This window comes from Ceratosolen solmsi, unplaced genomic scaffold, assembly GCF_000503995.2.
Source record: "Ceratosolen solmsi marchali unplaced genomic scaffold, CerSol_1.0 scaffold47, whole genome shotgun sequence".
Taxonomy (NCBI): Eukaryota; Metazoa; Arthropoda; class Insecta; order Hymenoptera; family Agaonidae; genus Ceratosolen; species Ceratosolen solmsi.
Genome location: NW_011948419.1, coordinates 8,921,385 through 8,942,556, shown reverse-complemented (window position 1 = coordinate 8,942,556; position 21,172 = coordinate 8,921,385). Strand labels below are relative to the sequence as shown.

Below are 21,172 nucleotides of genomic sequence, written 5' to 3'. Positions count from 1 at the left end.
TATTTTATTTTCTAATTCCACATTATATATACAGATATATATATATGCCTAACTCAATGAATATGATTGCAATTAAAAAAAATCATCAATTTTAATATTATAGTGCAGAATGTATTATGAGAGAGAGTCCAAAATTCAATTAGAAACGCTGACTTTAACATCACTTGCAACGTTGATTATTAGCTTTTACGGGAAACAAGTCCGTATAGTTGTTCTGCATCTATCAATAAGAAAATTAGTGAGGAGGCTAATACAGAGGAGGAGGATAGAGTCACCAGGATTAAGGAGAGGAACAAAGATGCAAGGATGAATGTATTCAAAAGGGAGAGTCATGACACTGCGTCAACTCGAAACAATATCAATGTTCCAGCAGCAGGAGTAAAAAGTAGGAAAATAAACAGTTGCGATTGCCACTGGCTTCCCAGGCCATGGAAAAACACGAGGTTAACAATGGCATCATCTCAGGTAACGATGCAAACGATGAATATGTCAATGTGCATTTCTTTATTGGTGATCAGAGGGAAATTGCTTGTTTTCGACCCGACCAAACCACTCATGCAGAAATTAAAGGTTTGCACAACCTGTAATGTTCATTCATAATATATAACATTTATTTACTTAATTTAAAAACTAAAATATAATTTAAGAATTTAATATAATACATTCCAAGCTTTATATTTCCTTGAAATAAACTCCAATAAATAATTGTTGATTATAATAATTATTAATAATAATCAGATTTTGATATTTTTACCTTACGTCGTTGAAATGTTGCACGAGAAATATAAATTGACGTATAAATTAATATATAAATTTTTTTTTTATATGTACATAATGATTTATATATATAATAATTTTTTATTATTTTGTTTTATAAGTAAATTTTAGCTTAACATAGACTTTTAAAACTAAAATAAATGATAGAAAAAACATTAAAATTCCATATAAACAAAGTTAAAAATTTTTATTTTTCAAAACAAATTTACTTTAATTTATCTAATATTAATTCAGAGCTAAAATAAGTATTTTATAATATTTATTTTTATAACTAAAGTACTAATTCTTCATATACACATACATCCCTGTTTCTTGTGTCTATTGATAAAGAGTTATGACAATAACTTTATCAATTAATCTGAATTTTAATCTCAATAATCAAAATATTTAAATGGCTAATATTATGTAGAGTATGAAAGAATATTAAATTTGATAATAAATGTTATAAGGATATATTATTATATTTATTTAATTTAGACAATAAATTACCGCAGATGTACAGTAATTATTCTATACTATTTTCATAATTAATAATACTTTCCTTTTTTAATCAAGTAGTCAAAAACAAATGAGTGTGTTTAAACCGACTTAAAATATATATTTAGAAAAGATGGAAATATTTATAAAAATTTTTACTATCGTTTATTCAAAAATCAAATAGACATACCCGTATATTTAATTATCGAATACATGTTATTTAAATAAAACGATTATTTTATAAAATAAGAATTTAGATATAATAGCTGAAAATAAAATGCTTTATATTTAAAAATATAACAGTAAACATAGAAACATTGTTTAGACTGGAATTATTAATAATAAATTAGTACAAATTCAAAAGCATACTACAGAATTATATTTTATAATCGAACTATAACAATTACATATTAAAACAAGATTTAGTTTCACTAAAACTGCATTGTAATCCTTTTTGTAGCAAATATTCATATATATCTAGATTTTACATTTCATATCAAATTATCAATTAACAATAATGATTGACAAGGAATCACTAATGAAATTAATCTTTAAGCAGTATAATTTATTCAAATTGATTCAAATATAAATTTTTTAATAATTATTTAACTTATTAATATTCCTAATAATTATAATTATATAAATTAAATAAGATGTTAAAGGATAATCTTGATCAATTGTGAATTTCATTAGTTATAATATTTACAGACTTTACCTTATTAAATAAAAGTCGTTGCCTATACAGTTATATAGTCCATGTTAATCAAGAAATAAATATTAAATTTGATTGTAATAATAATTTTTTTTAAATTCTAAAATTAATTTTTTAGTGTATAAAAACAAATACAAAATTTTGCTAATTGAAAATAATGATAAATACAATCTTTAATAATAAATAAAATATGAATGTTATATTATTATCCTGATATAAAATTACGCATAAAACTTCAAAGATGATTCCCCTAGATTTTATTGGTTTTACATTCGTATGCACACACAGTAATTTCTAAAATTTTTAGCGTTTGTTTCTTATCACTGATAATTAAAAACGTTATTCGTCTATTACTTTATACGGCTCATCAAACGAAACTCATTATCAAATTCAATATTAGAAGCAATTTTTTTAAAAAAAAAAGCGTTATTTTTTAAAAAATTTTCACTTTTATAATACAATCCTGAAATGCTATTCTATGTAACAATAAAAAGTACTATAAAATCTTTGTTTAATAATTATTTTATTATATTTATCACTTATCCTTTTTTACTTTATTTTGTATGACTTCTTATTCATAAAAAAAATTGAAGTAAATTTTAGTAGTAAATTTTGGTAGTAAATGTATATTGTAAAATTTATTATTAACTGAAAATCATAAATTGTAATTTGAAAGAGCGCTCAAGCATTAAAATTTAATATATCTTATATTAGTTAGTTTTGAGATCAATCTTATAGAATGAGATTTGTCACTCGATTGATTAATTCTGTATTCAAAATGCAACTAATTTTTCATCATTACATGATTAAATCTAATTCCCCCTTTAGCAGTGAAACAGCAATTTTGGGCTGTTTTGATTTTACTTCCTTTACATAAAATTTACACGATTTAAATTAATTATCCATAATTTTTTCTAGTTATCCTTGAATCATATGTAATTTTTTTTAATTATATTTTATATATAATTTGATATATATTTAATTATAGTATTTAATATATAATTTTAGCGAAATCACTATAAACTACTTCATTTGCTAGTTAACTTGAGACAAAAGTCCTACCACTCAACTTTTTATTAATTTAAAAATTTTTTTTTATTATTGAATTAGATCAATAAATCATAAGCAAAACCGACGCTTTACTATTATTTTCACATTAAAAAGATAATTTTAATGATATATTATATTATATAATATTTTAAGATAATCGAGAATTCAAACGTAAAATAGATCAAATATTTGTCTTAAATACATCTATTTTATATGTATACGCTCTATCAAAATTAGTAAAATTACTTTTATTAACTACGAATAAGTACTGTACTCCTATAGATATAATCAAATTTGCATTATTATTTCTGTTCTTTTGAAATTGTTCAATCAACATTATAATTAAATTATTTTTTCTAGTTTCATTTCTCAAATATTATAATTAGTATATAAAAGACTATATATATATATATCAACTTATAGATTTTAGAACAATTAAATATATATAGAATAAATTTAAAGCAATGTTTTTTTAGTTTGCTAAATAACAAAACAACTGATATTATTTTTAGGAAATTGTATATTATATATATATTATTTTTAAGTTGGTAATAAAGACAAATTTTTAATTTTTTTCTCTGTACATGATTTATCTAATGATTACCTAAAAAATTTCCTAAAAATAGTCAAATATGTAGTTGCTTATAAAACTAAAAAAATATTTCTTTAAATTTGCATTTATGATCATAAATATATCATAAATTTAGATTGTAAGTATTAATTATAAAATTATTGTAAAGTTTCTTATCATGTATTAATTATTACTATTTTTCTTATAAAAGTTACTTATTTTATATTATATTATATTATATTATATAATAAGTATGAGATATAAAAATGTATTAATATATGTATATTAAGTTTAAATAATAAAGTAGATTTTTACTACATACAAAATATTAAATACTAAATATAAATTTATAAAACATCATTTTATTAACGGTGAGGTTATTTTTATATAGTTAAAAGCTTTCCATTTCATTAATTAAATTAAAATAAAAGCATTCTTGAAGTTTCTATATTACATTATTTGAATTGGACAATGATTTACCGAATCAAATGTAGCGTAATCTACAAAAGCGTAGGTTTTAAATGCTTGGAATACTAAAATTAATGAAAGAATACTATATATTATCAAATTTAAAACGTAATTTATCTGTAAAAAATTTTATTACATTACTTATAATATTTTACATTGTATCCTCATTAAGTATTCTATATACTAATAAACATTAGACAAATAATATAATGATTTATAATTAAAAAATTACCCTATATTTCACGTTCATACTGAAAATAAATTGAATTTTTCAATTTAAGAACCAAATAAACTTTCATTTGTAAATGATGAAATATACTTATATTGAAATTTTATTGTTTTTAGTTCTGGAAAATTTTTAGATATATGAATAGTTTTATCTTGTAGAAAAATTAGTATAAATATAACTTTCATTCGAGAATTATGCTAGTTAAATAAATTAGTATTTAATTATAGTATTTAATGTTTATTACTGTATAAAATTTTTACTTAATATCACTATATAATTTATTTCTCTTTCTAATTCATTTAATACAATATTGTTATATTATCGACCTGAAACAATTTTTTATTTTTTCAACAAAATAATGGATAATGTAAATATATATTAAATTTCTAAAATATATTAGATACTAAAAACATTTAAAATATTTATTTAATATAACATATAAAATTTATAAATTGCATTTGTATGTTAGTAATTAACGTCTAGGTTGTTACTCAATTATCAAACTCTAAATTGAAATAATTTATTGGCTATGAATTTTAATCTTCCCTTAATTATTAAAAACATTTCCATTAGAGATTATAGTCTTTAGTCTAGGGAATTCATAGGCTTTTTGAAATTGATTATACAATACATTATATAAATGATGAGTTCATAATGATACGAGCAAAAATTCAATTTTATATTTTATTGACGTTGCCTAACTCTATATTTAAAAGTTCCAGTTAGAAATCAATAATGAATGGCTTATATAAAATTATATCTATATAATATAAAAAAATTGTATTATAATAAAATAAAATAAATATGACCAAAGTATTAGGAATTTTTATTTTTTCGGTTAATATATTTTACTAAAATATCACTATTTATTCAATTACATGAGACATCCGATTATATATATTTAATGCGTATCATTATAAATTAGTACAAACTATTGTTATAATTTTTGCTTCATTTTACAACTTCCAAAATAATTTTTGAAGAACCAAAATAATACTAATCAGATGAATTTTATATAATTGTTCGAATTCATATCAATTATAAATTATTATACTTATGAAATAACATTCAAAATAAAATGATGTTATATTTATTTTTGAAATAATTTTAATAAATGTTATTATTTTGTACTATTTCTTTATATATTTGAATGATATTTTATACGATTTTCATATTCAGACCATTGATCTACGTACTTTTAAATATTATTTTAAATATAAAATCTATTCGTGAATCTAAATACAAATAGAAAATTAAACAAATTTGATTTATTTATAGAAAAATTTATGAATGAATTATAATTTGAAGATGAATATTACGAAACTATAATAAATAATGAATTTTTTATTTAAATTGAAAAGATAATATAATATATAAGATGTATAAGATATATAAGATATGTTCAATGGACACAACAGTAAAGTAATTATTTCATTCTATATATTTAAATGTGTCTCCATAATTAAAAAATGTTCATACCAATTAAACTAAAAAAATTGGATGCATTAACTTAATATTAATAGTAATTGATGAAAAGGAACAAAAATAAATCATCCTACCAACTGTGAGATTTTATCATCCGATGTTTTCTGATGATTTCTCTTATTTTACAATTTATGTTTAACATTACTTCTCAATAAAAAAATTCTTAGTTATTAAAATGTTTTATCACTTACGTATCTTATTTTTTAAAATAAATACACGTACGATTGAAAAACAAATTAATATAAATTCAATTTCTTCCAAATTTTTTTTCTGTGTAGATATAAATAATTTTGTAAAAACAGAAATAATAAAAATGTAATCAATTATAATGTCTTTCGTTATGATTTATGATGATTAAGCATAGACTTAAAATTAATTAAAACCATTTTTAAGAGAAAGAATATAAATAATATAAGAATAAATGAATTATAGATAAAACTATAAATAAATAAATATATATGTATATATATATATATATATACTTATTTATTTGTTATATTCCATAGTGAACAGTATTTTTAAAGAATACAAATCGCAAATGTATTATAAATAATAAATATTACATAAGTATATATTTATTTGTATAGTTTTCTATGCAATTATAATTTAGTCACTTATGTTTACATATGCACTTCTTTACTAGCAATAAGTAAATTTTAATTTTAAATATTCATTATAATTTTTTAAAATGTATATTGAAATTATTTTTATTTGTAGTGACGATTAATGAATACAAATAAACAAAAAATTATATAAGTTTGATTTACTGACTCACACAAAAGAAAAAACTTGATATTTAATATACAACACATAATTATATGTATGCACGTGCTTTTAAAAACACATATACACATATGTACATATATATATATATATATATATATATATATATATATATATATATATATATATATATGTATATAGACTGACGAATATATGGATAGATGAATCAATGGATAGATACAGAGATGTGTGAAGGGTGCATAAATAGATTTGAACAGACAACACTATAAATGTAATCGTCATTAATTACTCAAAGTAGAAAATGTTAATAAAATAACGTCTCTAGGGTAATTTATACAATTCAGTATTTATGATGAAGAAGATAAATGTTATAATATTTTTTAACAGAATTTTTATCAAGACTTCTAAATTTAGAATATATATATTCCTTACTATAAAATCTATTCACGTTTACATCGCAATGTAGTTGTTGAATCAATTAGAAAAAGTTCATGGATATTCTAAGCCACACCTGAAATTATAATTATCTTTACAAGGACTTACACCTACCTATATCATGATACTAACACATGTGTCATTTATTTGTTTTTATAATGTACACCCGTTCTATACTACGAACCTGCGCATATCACCATCATTTAACTGCTTCCTCTTGAAGTGACGGTGTCGAATACAATTGCTATTTATAATTACTATTTTACAGTGATTCCTTATTCCACATTCCATATTATTTATTATTATTAATTTCAAATTAATTCAATAAGTTAGCGACGTCTCATTATATATTTGTACGTGACTCCTAAAATATAGTAAGTGTAATCTAATTAAACTTCGGGAATAGATTAAAAATGATGTTTCTAGATCTTGCTTAATAATCTTTTTAAAAAAATAAGAATATTATCTTTATTCATCTCAGCTCGGTAAGAAGTATTTAATATATTTTACAATGTTACATATGGTAGTCATTACCAGCTACACTTACTAGAATTTCAAATTTTGTTATTGTATGTAAAATTAATTTGAATTTTGTTGTTTATTATATCTGAATTAAATAGTAATTGTATAAATTAATATAATAATTAAATTAGTAAATTTTTGTTAATAATTAAACTTTATAAAGTATGATGGTATGAATATTTATACAGATTTTATATTAATTTTATCTTATTTTCAATTTAGCCTCATAAAACATAAAAATTGAAAGAAGAATAATTTTAACTTTTAAATATTAATTAAATTTAACTTATGAATTAACGTTCAGTAGAAAATTATGTTAAATATTTTAATGCTATAAAAAGATGAAATGACAATATAAATACTATTTAGAGAATATAAAATTGTACTTATAATTGAATTTAATTTATTGTACATTATAAAAAGTTATTCTTATAATTAAATTTAGAAAAGGTTTAAGAGAATAACATTAATTTGTATATTTATATAATACAATTTAAATCTAACTCTGAATTTGTTTAAATGAGAAAATACTGTTTGTGATTTTTAGGGAATCTTAAAATGCAAAGCAATTAAGAAAATATTGTATAAAAAAGTTTTTTAATATATAGTAATCTACTCACTACATATTATCCATGCACATACAAACAGCTTTAATAAATAGAATTACAATATAAAATCAATTTATTGAACAGCAGTCTAACAAATCATGTTTTTAACTAAAATATTAATATAGGTAGTCTTGCATAGTCAATCAAATTTTGTATATATTATTTAAATAAAATATATTTCAAATTTTTTAAAAAGTCAAATTTTTCCAAAATTAAAATAATTTCTATTTATCTATTCACTTCAATATATATATATATATATATATATATATGGAATTTAATTATCATAATATTATTCGTATATTTTTAAAAAATATTTAATATTTTGATACTTTTACACATTCATTGTTTATTATTATTTTTATTAATTCAAATATTTAATTAAAATGTCATATTATTAAAATATTTTTAAACATATACAATTTACAAAGTAAAATTTTTAATATACATAAACTATTCATTAATATTATGATTTATTTTCATTGAAAAATTATGACCATTCCCATTCTAACATTTACAAAACTCATTTTTTTACAAGTTATTTATAATATTAATATTATTATTTTTATGACTACTATAGTTATTAATACTACTAATTAGTTATTAGTTACTATAGTTATTTATACTACTAATATTAATAACTTTTATTTTTATAAAATTTCTACATCAAGTTAAATGATTAATAATTAATTCTTCTAAACCCTTTAGTAATATTTACATGGATATTTTGCAATTTTTTCAATATTTGCTTAATGCTTTTATAGTTAGTCATAGCATCACTTTAGACATAACATCATAGAATCTAAAGAAATTATAAAAATATCTAACGAATTTATATCTTATAAATACATAATATTGTTCCTTATACCTATTTAAAATTCAAGTTTCGTATGACTTTAAGCCAATTAAAAACTATTAATTATAAATAATTCTGGTTGATGAAGTAAAATTTTTATTTGCTTCATAAATACATTGTTGTTTACATTAATAAAGATAATATTAATTAACACATATTTATTATCAATGAATTATGAGATCTCAAGAAATTTTATTAGGAATGAATCTATTTTAAAAAATTTTATAATTCTATAAATTAATTAATATTGTAATTATTTATAAGAAAATATCGCTTGATTTTTAAAATTATATTATAGTAATTGTTCAGGATTGGAGCACTTCCAAGAAAATTAATTCTCCCAAATTTAAAATCGTTCTGGCTTGCAAAGTCGTTGACATTGATTTCGAAAATTCTCGATCATTTTAAAGCTTTTGTTTGCGAAGGTTCTGTAATGTTTATCTAGTCTCCGCATAGCAGCGATAGTTACAATTCTCCAACCGTCTAAAGTTGCTTTCCTAGAATTCTCGAAACTTCTAAAGCTTGAGTAATCTAAAGTCTGTGTTTTCTATTGTTCGTTAATGTCTAGTCTAAAGTCTGTATCGCCTAAAGTCCTATACAATTCTCCGCATAGTAACACCTGCGCAATGTTGCCAAATAATCAAACTCGTTCGAATATTTACTTGAGTCACTAAGAAGAGACACGCTGTACTGCAAGACGCCACTACATTTATTACTGCGTTCTGGATTAAGGCGCAACAACTTCTGTATTACTTCTGCATCAAGGCGTCACTGTATTCTGTGCTACATCAGCACCAACACGTCACTGCATTCTGTACTGTATTGTAGAACAAGACGCCAATGCCCGCTAAATCTCGATAAGTGCCATAGCGCGCACTACCAAGATACACTTAGGTATTGAACCATTATATTTATACATCAAGAGGAGACTCGCATTGAAACCACTATACATGGCATTATAGAAGGAGTGTCTATGATTTACGACCATTCGCTTCTCAGTGTAGTAATTTTGCACCAAGCGCACGACACCAAGAGGACCCGGAGTTTTACAACCTCCAACCTTGACTTGCAGTGCATGCTACCTTCACGTGAAAAAACCACTAAAAACGACAAAATCTCAATGATTCTCACCACCAATGTAGCATCATAATTGTATATTTGTAAATTAAAACTCAATAAATAGCACAAAACGCAATCGTGTTGATTACTGAATTGAAGCATTAACCTCTGATTTATTCACACTGTTCTACCAGTAAAATGGTGGATATGGTCTAATCCAGTTTATTAAGTAATCTAATCCAGTCTAATAAGTTTATTAAACTAAATTACTTTTCTTCTTTCTTAAATAATATAATTGTGCAAAATATCTTTTTATTAATAAAAATACGATTTTTCATACCGAGAATTGTTTATTAAAGTTTTAGGATTATAAATTACCATTGTTCAAATACTCCTTAGAAACAGATAGCAATTAAAAAAAAATAAGTGAAAATTATAAATAATAAAGTATAGTTATAAATAAATTATCAAGTACTTAATTATAAACAGCATTAATATCTATATCCACTTGAAACCTAAAAAGCAATGATTTTTCTTGGTTCCGAAGTATATTAAAAAAAATTCTTCCTTATTTTTTGGCAGAAATATCCATTGACATATAATAATGATCGATATAAAACCGTTTTTATTACTGTATATTTCTTTAATATTATTAAACTTATAAACACTGTTGTCAGTATATGTAAATAACTTGAAGATGAGTAACATCTAAGCTTATAGTTTATAACACATGTCTTACATACTTTTAAATTTTATATATCCAAATTTAAGAAAACATCAAATTATTTATATACTTAAAAAACTATCGATTACTATACGCATTCATTTTAAATAGTTTTTATTACTTATTATTACAAACATTCTAAAATCCATTACTTTAAAATATTCAATAATTATGATATTGTTATTAATATTTATAGTCAAATAATTAAACTTATTTATTTTATAATATTGACTATTTACTATTTATTATTTAGATATGATTTATGAATTTTCATTTATTTATATTGTAAATTTTACTACACCTAGGAATTATTATTAATATAAAATCTAATACTTTTTTAACTTTGCAAGAGTGGAAAATAAAAATTTTTGTGTAATAATAAACATAATTTATTTTTAATAATTCATCGTTTAAAATAATAGTTAATTAATCGAATAAAAAATTCATATATCCATTATTAATTTTTATTATCCCATTACATTGAATATATGATAAATATGGATGATTTTCTTTTGCATCTTCGATCTCTCTGTCTTCTATTTTCTGTTTTCATTAAGTTCACTCCACTATTATTGTTTTAAGAAGATTATTAATTATTGAAATGTATTATATCTAGATTAGAAAACACCTCCATCTATCTTCTGAGATTTATAAATTATTTTTCTATAGAATCATAAAATTAAGTTCATCCCCTAAAGAAGAATACATCGTTTAAGATTCTTCAAGTTATAACAATAATCAAGAACTATTTATTATAGTTAAAATAATGTTTGATTGCAATATTTAAGTTTCTTTAAATCAAATATGAAAAATAATATTGTACTCTAACAAATAGATACCAATAGTTGATTTTAATATCTAAGTATACTATAATAAAACTAACGTTATATTTAAAAAATCTTTTTTTAAGTTATTATAATTTTTGCTACATTATTTTTCTAATTTGAATATATTACATTTGTTCAAGATTGAAGCCAGTTTTCAATACCGCCGATTATCGGCATCGCCGGCCTTTTAGATCTCAGATTTCTGTAAACACTTGGACGAGAATTTTTCGTCTACTTGTTATATTTTGGTTTCAAGTGGCCCGTAATGTTTATAGGGTCTTCGGGTAATAACATCGCCCGGACATTTTCTATCGGTATTACGCCCTACTTTTTCTTTCGTCGAATTCTCGAAAGTTCTAGATTTTTCTTTCTACGCCTCGTGTAAGATTCAGTGCAACAACGACGATGCTTTGTTTCCAGCTAAGTGAGCCACCGCGTGGATATATAACGCGGCGCGCCTCGCTCTCTTACTGACCGGCCCTTTTGCTAACCACCCTCGCTCAACTGCGCTTGCGGCTAACATCTTGCCCTGACCCGACCATAGTGAACCGATCTAACCATCTACCAGTAGAACCCATGGCATACGGGTCTCGATCTGCCCTCACCAGAACCGCTATGGAACGGTCGGTATTTTCAGCAGAGCCGCCACGGAACGATCAAGCCTTCCGTTCGGCGCGTATTCAAAAGGCATAAAGGCTTATTGTAATCCTACTTCGCGTTCACTAAACTGGAATTACCGCACAGTGTTTTAGTGTATACTGTGACGACGACACATGTCCATATATTCGGCAGCCTAGTTAATAATACACGTGTGCATTACTAAAAAGAAATCGGCAGATTTAGTAGTGATTTACAGTGAAGCCAGTTGGAATAGTAATCAAAGGGGACATCAGTCACGCAGTAAAACAACTCACCTTGTCGGTAATTTCCAAGGTACGCATTTCTTATATGATTTAAATAAGCTAGCCGCACACGAGCAAATTGGGTTTAATAAAACTCGTCTACAAAAAGTCGACAAGTGATAGAGCACGCTCTCTTGAATTAACCCTTCGTCATCGTGCATTACCTCAAAGAGTCGACACAATTGACGCAACATGTCAAGTTCATTGTCAAGGCCAGACAACAGTATATCGACTAATCTACTATAAATACATTTCATTAAGTTCTTCAAGAGCTCGAAGGCTTATCATTAATGACTCGTGTGTGCGACTAGCCCTTCTACTGCTCCCATAAATAATTCAAGACATAATTAATTACTCATCAATTTCCATTAAACATCTTACACCATATCAAGTATAGATATTCCATTTATCAATCATACTTGACTCAAACACCATCTTCTCATGCTACCTCATGAGCATGATTGACTACACCTGCTAATATTTACATCAGCATAACCTTAACTTCAAGATACACAGTCATATCCATAGAATCTACGATAATCAAGACTACAAGGACACACCCTCATTACTTCAATAAAATAATCTTCTCTCTCCACAACATTGCAATATTATTATAATTATTAACAAATAATAAACATTATTTTACTAAAAAACATAATATTTTTCAGCCCTGTCACTTATTATTTCCTTTAAAGTTATCCTGATGAGAGACTAATCCACTGAACTATTGAATTGGCAGTTCGAGCCATAAACTAAACCCTTAATATCGAATAATATTGTATTTATCAACAAATAATGTGTTAACAATTTGTTGTCGTAACAATAATCGTACACTTTTAAAATAATGTAGTGGTTCAATTTATATATGGTTCGTCACATATATAATCTCAGTTTCTATTCTCACATTTGAAACAGGTTACAAAATCTCTTTATACATGAATTTTTTATTTATGATTATTAATCATAAAGCTTGTTGAACAAATAAACTGTACATGCTTGATAGGATTGAACAGGAAAAAGGTATTACTAAAGTGCAAACAATTTGTGTTTACTATAAACTGGAGGAAATAACTCGTATATTCTTCATAGATTCTTCAAAAATTCGATTGAAAAAAATGTATCCATTACATTTAAAAACGTTAAAACAGCGAGAGTAGAACACAGAAGTTTATATAATTTATTGAAATAATTACACGAATAATGACCACAGCATAAGTAGTAATTACAGTACAAAATATTGCAATTAATTAGAAGATTAGAATATAAATACGAAAGTATAAAGTATTTTTATGTAAAAATTACAATATTACAATAATAATAACAGTATATCACTCCATTGTTTTAATTTTAGCTAGTCTTATATTTTCACGTTAATCATTTTTAATAAAATCGTAGTATCGATTTGCTGTATTCAACAGTCAAGGAACAACTAACTAATAATAATTACCAGCAGAAGCATAATAAGGCCAAGCAGTTTTTAAAATCCTATCAAGATAATAGATGCTAAAATGGTAATTTTTAAATCATTTAAACTTCAGCGATGATTTAAATACCATCGTTCCCTAATAAAATTATCAAACTTTTTAATATATCTATTTTTAAGTAAAAAAATTCAATACAAGTGGAGAATAAAAATACACGTTAAAGGTTTCTCGTTTATTGAATAATATTATATTTTTAATTAAATTAAACTTATTTTCTATTTTCTTAAAATTGTTTTTAATTATTATTTTACTTAAACATATCGGAGTTAAGATATTATTTGATAATATCTGATAAGAAGTAATTAAATTTTTATTTTTTCAATAAATGGTTAATTTATTATGTCTTACAGTTAAGTTTTTTTTTTTAAGGCGATAAAGTGCTATTTAATACTTGTTCGATTTTAAATGTTTAGTTTATGGCTCAACTACCAATTCAATAGTTCAGTGCATTAGTCTCTCGTCAGGATAACTTCAAAGGAAATAATAAATGATAAGGCTGAACAATATCGTGTATTTAGTAAAACAATGTTTATTAATGTAAATAATTATAACAATATTGTACTTTGATGTAGAGAGAAATAATTCTATTGAAGTAGTGAGGGTGTATTCTTGTATTCTTGAATTATTGTAGATGCTATGGATATGACTAAGTATCTTGAAGTTGAAGTAATGCTGATGTAAAAATCAGCTTGTGTTGTCAGTCAATCATGCTTGTGAGGTAGCATGAGAAGATGGTATTTGAATAAAGTATGCTTGATGTACGAATAACTATACTTGATATGATGTAAGTTGTTTAATGGAATATATTAAGTAATCAATTGTATCTTTATTTATTTATGGGAATGGTAGAAGAGCTAGTCACACACAAGTATCATCTATTATAAACCTTAGAAATCTTAAGGATTTCTTGAAAATGTCCGTATTGTTGATCAGTCGATATACTGAAGTCTGACCTTGACTTGTTGCGTCATTGAGTTGACTATTTAAAGAATGCACGACCACGTGCTCGTCACCTGGTGACTATTTCAAAGAATGCACGACCACGCGCTCATCACCTGGTGACTATTTCAGGACATGCACGACCATGTGCTCATCACTTGGTGATTATTTCAGAGAATGCACGACCACGTGCTCATCATCGAGTGACTATTTCAGGCATGCACGACCACGTGCTAATCACCTGTCGACTGCGTCAGGGGATGCAAAATTGCCCAGGTTTCTTGTGCTAGATGTAACTAGTTTATTTATTAAAATAAAAATAGGTACCTTGTAAGGTGTTGACAAGTCTGTTGCTTGCTGTTTAATTAATTTTTCCTTTGATTACTATTCCATAGGCTTCACTGTAATCACTATTTAATCTGCCGATTTCTTATTTGTATGCACACGCGTAATTTTAACTATGATGCCGATAATATGGCCACGCGTCGTCTTCACAATATACTATACACTGAGCGGCAGTTACGCTTGAGTGAGAGCGAAGCGATATTACAAATGAGCGTATGAGCCTTTTGAATACGCGCACGAACCGAAGGCTTGATCGTTCCATGGCGGCTCTGCTGAAAATACCGACCGTTCCATGGCGGTCCTGCTGAGGGGCAGATCGAGACCCATGTGCCATAGCTTCTACTGGTAGATGATTGAATCGGTTCACTATGGTCGGTCACTGCGGTCGGGTCACGGTAAGATGTTAGCCGCAAGCGCAGTTGAGCGAGGGTGGTACGGCAAGAGATAATTTTCAGCGAGAGATATCTTCAGCAAGCGGTATCTTCAGCGAGAGTGGTATCTTCAGCAAGAGAGCGAGGCGCGCCGCATGCGTCCCATATATCCACGCGGCGGCTCACTTAGCTAGCAACAAGGCATCGTCGTTGTTGCACTAATTCTTACACGAGGCGTCGAAGGAAAATCTAGAACCTTCGAGAATGTTCGACGAGAGAAAAGTAGAAGTAATACCCTTGGGTGATCTTACAGTATATTATATTTCGGATCGTAAACTTGCTCGGACTTGCCGAGTTTTGTTTGTAAACATTCGCTCGAGTGCGCGTCCCAGTCCGCACGTGCGTGCCAGTCTGTACGCCGGACAGCGCGTATGACCTTTCGTTTGTTTGAAATCCATGGGACTGCATCAATCCCGAACAGTATTATTATACAAAAACTAGGTAAAAAATTATTCAATAAAAAAATTTAAACTAAATTTGTAAAATAATGCTACCATTACTGGTGTTTGTAAATTTTAAAATATTGTAAATATATTGATAATCTGTTTTCATTTTTATTAGTTTATCTATAATTTTCTTTTAATTATGTTTTAAATCGTTCAAACCGAAAATTTTAATTATATAAATGTATTTTAATCGTTAATTGATTCATTTATAAATGTTTAAAGGAATTTAAATATTATAAATGCTAAAAAATTTACAAAGATAAATTTTTAGTATTGTCTCTAAAAATAATTAATTGTATTAACCTTTATTTTATATATTTAAGTGATTACGGATCTAATCATAAAATTTATTTAATCGAATACTGATATTTAAAGTTAGCTACATACATCTAATTATTATGTAAGGAAAAATAACTTTTACATTTAACGAATTAAATAATTAAAGTAATAAACTATACCTAATCATGTCATATAATTATTCTACATTGATATTTAAATATATAGAATGACTTTTTTAACATAATATGATATTAATAATAGTAATGGAATCTTATGTTGATGTATCGAATAGTTACAAAATTGCAACTTAAGAAATGACACAAGTACAATTTATTTGTATAAACTAAATTAAATTAGTATTTTAATGAGAGATAAATTTTTTTTTTAATATACTAACATATACTAAATAACAAAAATATTCTAACATACAAAATTAAAGAGAAAAATTTTTTATGAAATTTTAAATTTTCATAAATACATATGCAAATTTAGTTTCCCAAACAAAGTTTATTAACATAATACATATTCTTTACTATTCTAATAATGTAATCGTATTACATAATTTAAAACATAATAAAAAGATATAACAACAAATAACATATGTTATAATTAGATAATTATATAATTTCGTATTTAAAAGTACATAATAAATATAAAAAGTAAATGTACACATTTCTTTATAAATATTTTTTTTGCTAGTATTTTTTTTGTTCTGGAAAAGTATGTTTTTAATATTTACGATAGCTTAATATTAAGAATAACTTCTGTATTTTTAAACAGACTTAATATAAATTTTACAATTTCTATACAGATTACTATAAGTCAAATTTATTTTATTAATTTCAATATTATTATTTTAGTTATCTTTGAGATGTCTATACTTTTTTATATTTTCATAATTTATGAAATATAGTTTAATAATACTATAAGTTTATAAATTTGATTAGATAAATTTGGCAAATACTATATAATTATAACATAGTATGGTTAAGTGATTAGTATATAGTCGAACACTACATTTTTCATCAATTGAATATTTTCGAGGTCTATGCATTTTTTATGGCAATAGAACCATTGAATGACTAGAAAAGATAAATACGAAATGTCATAAAATCCTAGTGAATAAAAACAAGAACATATTTTGGATGTTGATTAACTCAGTAAGTTTCAATAGATGATTTATATAAGTCTGTCGTCACTGTAAGTAGAACGATCGCTTGATTTAAATTCAAATTCGATTCTGATTTTTTCCTCTCATAAAAAAAAATTATACATATTCTATACCATCGAACTGTAAATCTGTATAGGTTAAACCTATGCATATTGCTTATGTTTGATGGCATAGAAGGATTAACCAACCGACTGTCTCACTATACGGCAGACGCCTGTATTTCACCTGCTTATAAACAACTAACCAGGCGCAATTTTACGTTGTGATCATTGCTAAAGTTTACAATGTCTTATAGTCCGTATGCTGTACGTTTAAATAAATTCACAATATATTTTTAGGTGATTTTCTATTTACTTTACATATTGTGCACACTACGCATTATATACATAAATCTTATACCGTTTATACATTAGTACGTAACATATAACAAGAATACAGTTGTCAATACCTTGGAAATCTTCTAGTTATTGTAACAAAACTAAAATTATATTTCGCTCCTTTACGGATAGAAAATCAATAATATCATTTAATTTAATTGACTAATTGCTAGAGAATATATGTATAATTTGAAAATCTAATAACAATATCATTTGAATTATAAAAATTACATTGTACAGCTTTTTATGCAAGCAATATCCAATTAAAATTTTATAAAATAAATATTGCGAATGAATTACACTTTTTCAGTTACAATAAAAAAAAAAACTACCGACAAATGTTAAAGATATGTATGGATAGATTATACCAATTCTAAAATGTTTGTTAATTAAACACTAATTATAAAATAAATAAATTATTTTTGTGTCATATTTTAAATATTACATGTAATATCAATTAATTATTTACTTAAAGTAACTCCATAAATAATTGACAAGGATTTCATACTTGACATGTGATAAAAATTAAGGATATCTAAGAAATTTTATTAGATTTTTTAAGAAATTTCATATAGTATGTGCAAAGTTTTTTTCCTAACTATTGTTAGGAAATATACATTATAAAACGTAATACTTTTTTTACAGAATTCTTTTACAAGGTTAACTTTGTATTTTATTATTAAAATAATGTAAATGTAGAATTATTTCAATGCATTATTATTCAAGTACAAACGAAAATTCTGAATCAAATATATTCTGAATCAAAAATTAAAACGTTTAAATTAATGTCATTAGATAAATAAAATGTATAAATCAAATATTTAAAATTATCGTTAAAGAATTTGTAATAAATAAAAAAGAAGAAAATAATAATATAAAAAAAATAAAAAACAGGCAAAATTGAATGATTTTAGTAAGACGAAAAAATAATAATTAATTTTTCTAAATATTAATTTAAAATATATCGGTAAAATAATTGAAATATCTATATTATAAGTAATACTATATTTTCTAAATATAGTTTAAAGTTAAAATTCAGTTTAAAGTTTTAGAACATATTTAAATGTTTAAATAACATGTTTAAATAAAATATTTTTAATTGGACTGTAGATCTCTTTAGAAGTGCAGCAGAGGCGGGTCCTCTGGATATATTAAAGCTTCGCAAGGGAAACAAAATTTTTAACATTTCGCCGCATCTGCCTGGGAATACACCTGACGACCCATATATTCTTCAGGTAAAGACTCAATTATTTAGAAACTTTCATTTCTAATATTGTTTTTTTTGTTTTAGTAATGTTCCAGGCTTTAAAATATTTCATGGCATTTTCTCATAATTAATAATTAAAATTGAAATTTATAATTTTCTTTAATTCCTTCCGTTAATGATACACTCAATACTTTCACATGCATTCAATAGTATTTCAGTTTATTTCTTTAAAGATAATAGAATAGATAAGATAATAGATAATAGATAATAGAATAATCTTAAAAATAATAGAATTTGTCAATGTGCATTTATATATTAAAGTTATATAATAAAAATAACGAAATTAATCACTTGCCTTGCCTAGACAATTCCTTACGTGGCATTATTTAGTTTTTTATAGAAGTTTTAAAATAGTTATTAATATATTCATATGAGTTCTATTCTTAGAATACTATTATCTATTTTTTAAATACATTGCTTAAATTAATATAAATAATTAAAATAACATAAAACTAATAATATTATTATGAAACTTCAACAAAATTATTACAATAGTAAAATTTATGATTGAATTATAAAATATTAATATTTTATTAAGGTTCTTATTATACAATTGTTTAAAATTAAATTATAGTCTACTATTTATTTAAATAATTTATAAAAAAATTAAATAGATAAAATTTGACGGAAAATCTTCAAGCCTAGATTAAAATATGTAATATATTTTATTTTAAGATACAAGTATAGCAAGTTGTTTAAGTTGAATATATTAATATAATAAATAATAAATAGTGATCAACGTATATGAGAATTTCTTAAAATATGATATATTGAAATAAATTAAAATTATGTTTAATAGGTAGTTGGTGCTCATCCAACTTCAGTACAGATGATCGAGGTGGACCTATTACGTGCCTTCGAAAGGCGAATAGGAGCTCTTGAGCGAGAAGTTCGAGACCACCAGGATGCAGCCGCTGCAGCACCGTGCTTCGCACTCCGAGAGCTCAAGAAACAAGTCGACGCTTTCAAAAAAAAACTGGAGACCACCGAACACCTTAGTTGGCTTGGTAGTCATATATATTTTTTACTTGATCATATGTACTTAATATTTTTTAATATAGTAGATTTTATTTTAATAAAAATGATTTTAGATACTATATAATCAAAAAATAAATACATTAAGAAAATAAAGATATTAATCAAATTATTTTTCCCAATAGTTGATAAATCTATGATATCAAAATAATCATAGAATTTAGACGATATAATTATAAAATTAGATATATTATATAAAATAATAAAATGAAATTATATTATATTATAAAATATATTATTTCAATTAATTTTGATATTGTGTTTTATTGAATACTTTATTAATTTGTTTAAAAGTAATTTTAATATTTTCTCTACATTTTTTAAAGATTCACTTGATAATTGATTTTTACTTTTTATCAATACCTGTTTGAGAATGAGAGACTCCGTTTAGTAAGGCAATAAAACGTCTAGCAAGTAGTATCATGAAAATTGAACATTCTTTGAAAAGCATTGAGTACAAAACATTTACTGCAACCCAAAACCCGTACATGCAACAACATGCAATGACCATACGTGCGCACTCGGCCTTTAAGACAATGCTTGTATTGTTCTATGCCACATCTGGTCGATCGCATTGGAAAATTGACCACGCCCAAGCGGACCCTTTTTCTAGCCAAGTCCCAGAGAGGGATGAGGCAACCAAGAAGATGTGACCAATAGAAAAGGCTCGCCACCTTCCGACACTTTCCCGATTAGCAAATTCGGAACTGAGCCCGGAAGGAAGTGGAGATGAAGGCGTGCATAATCTATTGTGCGGCCCAAGATCAACCTCTGATTGGTTAATTAATAAAGGAAGAAGGGATCCCAAGTGGAGCGGGATCAGTGAACCATTTAAGAAGGGACTACGTAATGTACCTTCACTTACTCTTTCCAAATACTTCTTACAGTATAAGGATAAGTCACGACTTACTCCATCCAAATACTTCTCACAGTTGAAGGATAAGTCACGACC

At 24.8% G+C, this 21,172-nt stretch overlaps 1 protein-coding gene across 1 annotated transcript in view; it reads left to right on the top strand.

The window, feature by feature from the left end:
* Positions 1-218: 218 nt before the first annotated feature.
* The window catches only part of Pde9 (phosphodiesterase 9), a 45,234-nt gene continuing 24,280 nt past the window's right edge, over positions 219-21,172 (top strand). Inside the window, exons 1-3 of the mRNA XM_011497645.1 lie at positions 219-570; positions 19,029-19,153; positions 19,985-20,192. Coding sequence (XP_011495947.1) covers positions 429-570; positions 19,029-19,153; positions 19,985-20,192 — 475 coding nt within the window. The 5' untranslated portion in view covers positions 219-428. The remainder of the gene's footprint in view (positions 571-19,028; positions 19,154-19,984; positions 20,193-21,172) is intronic.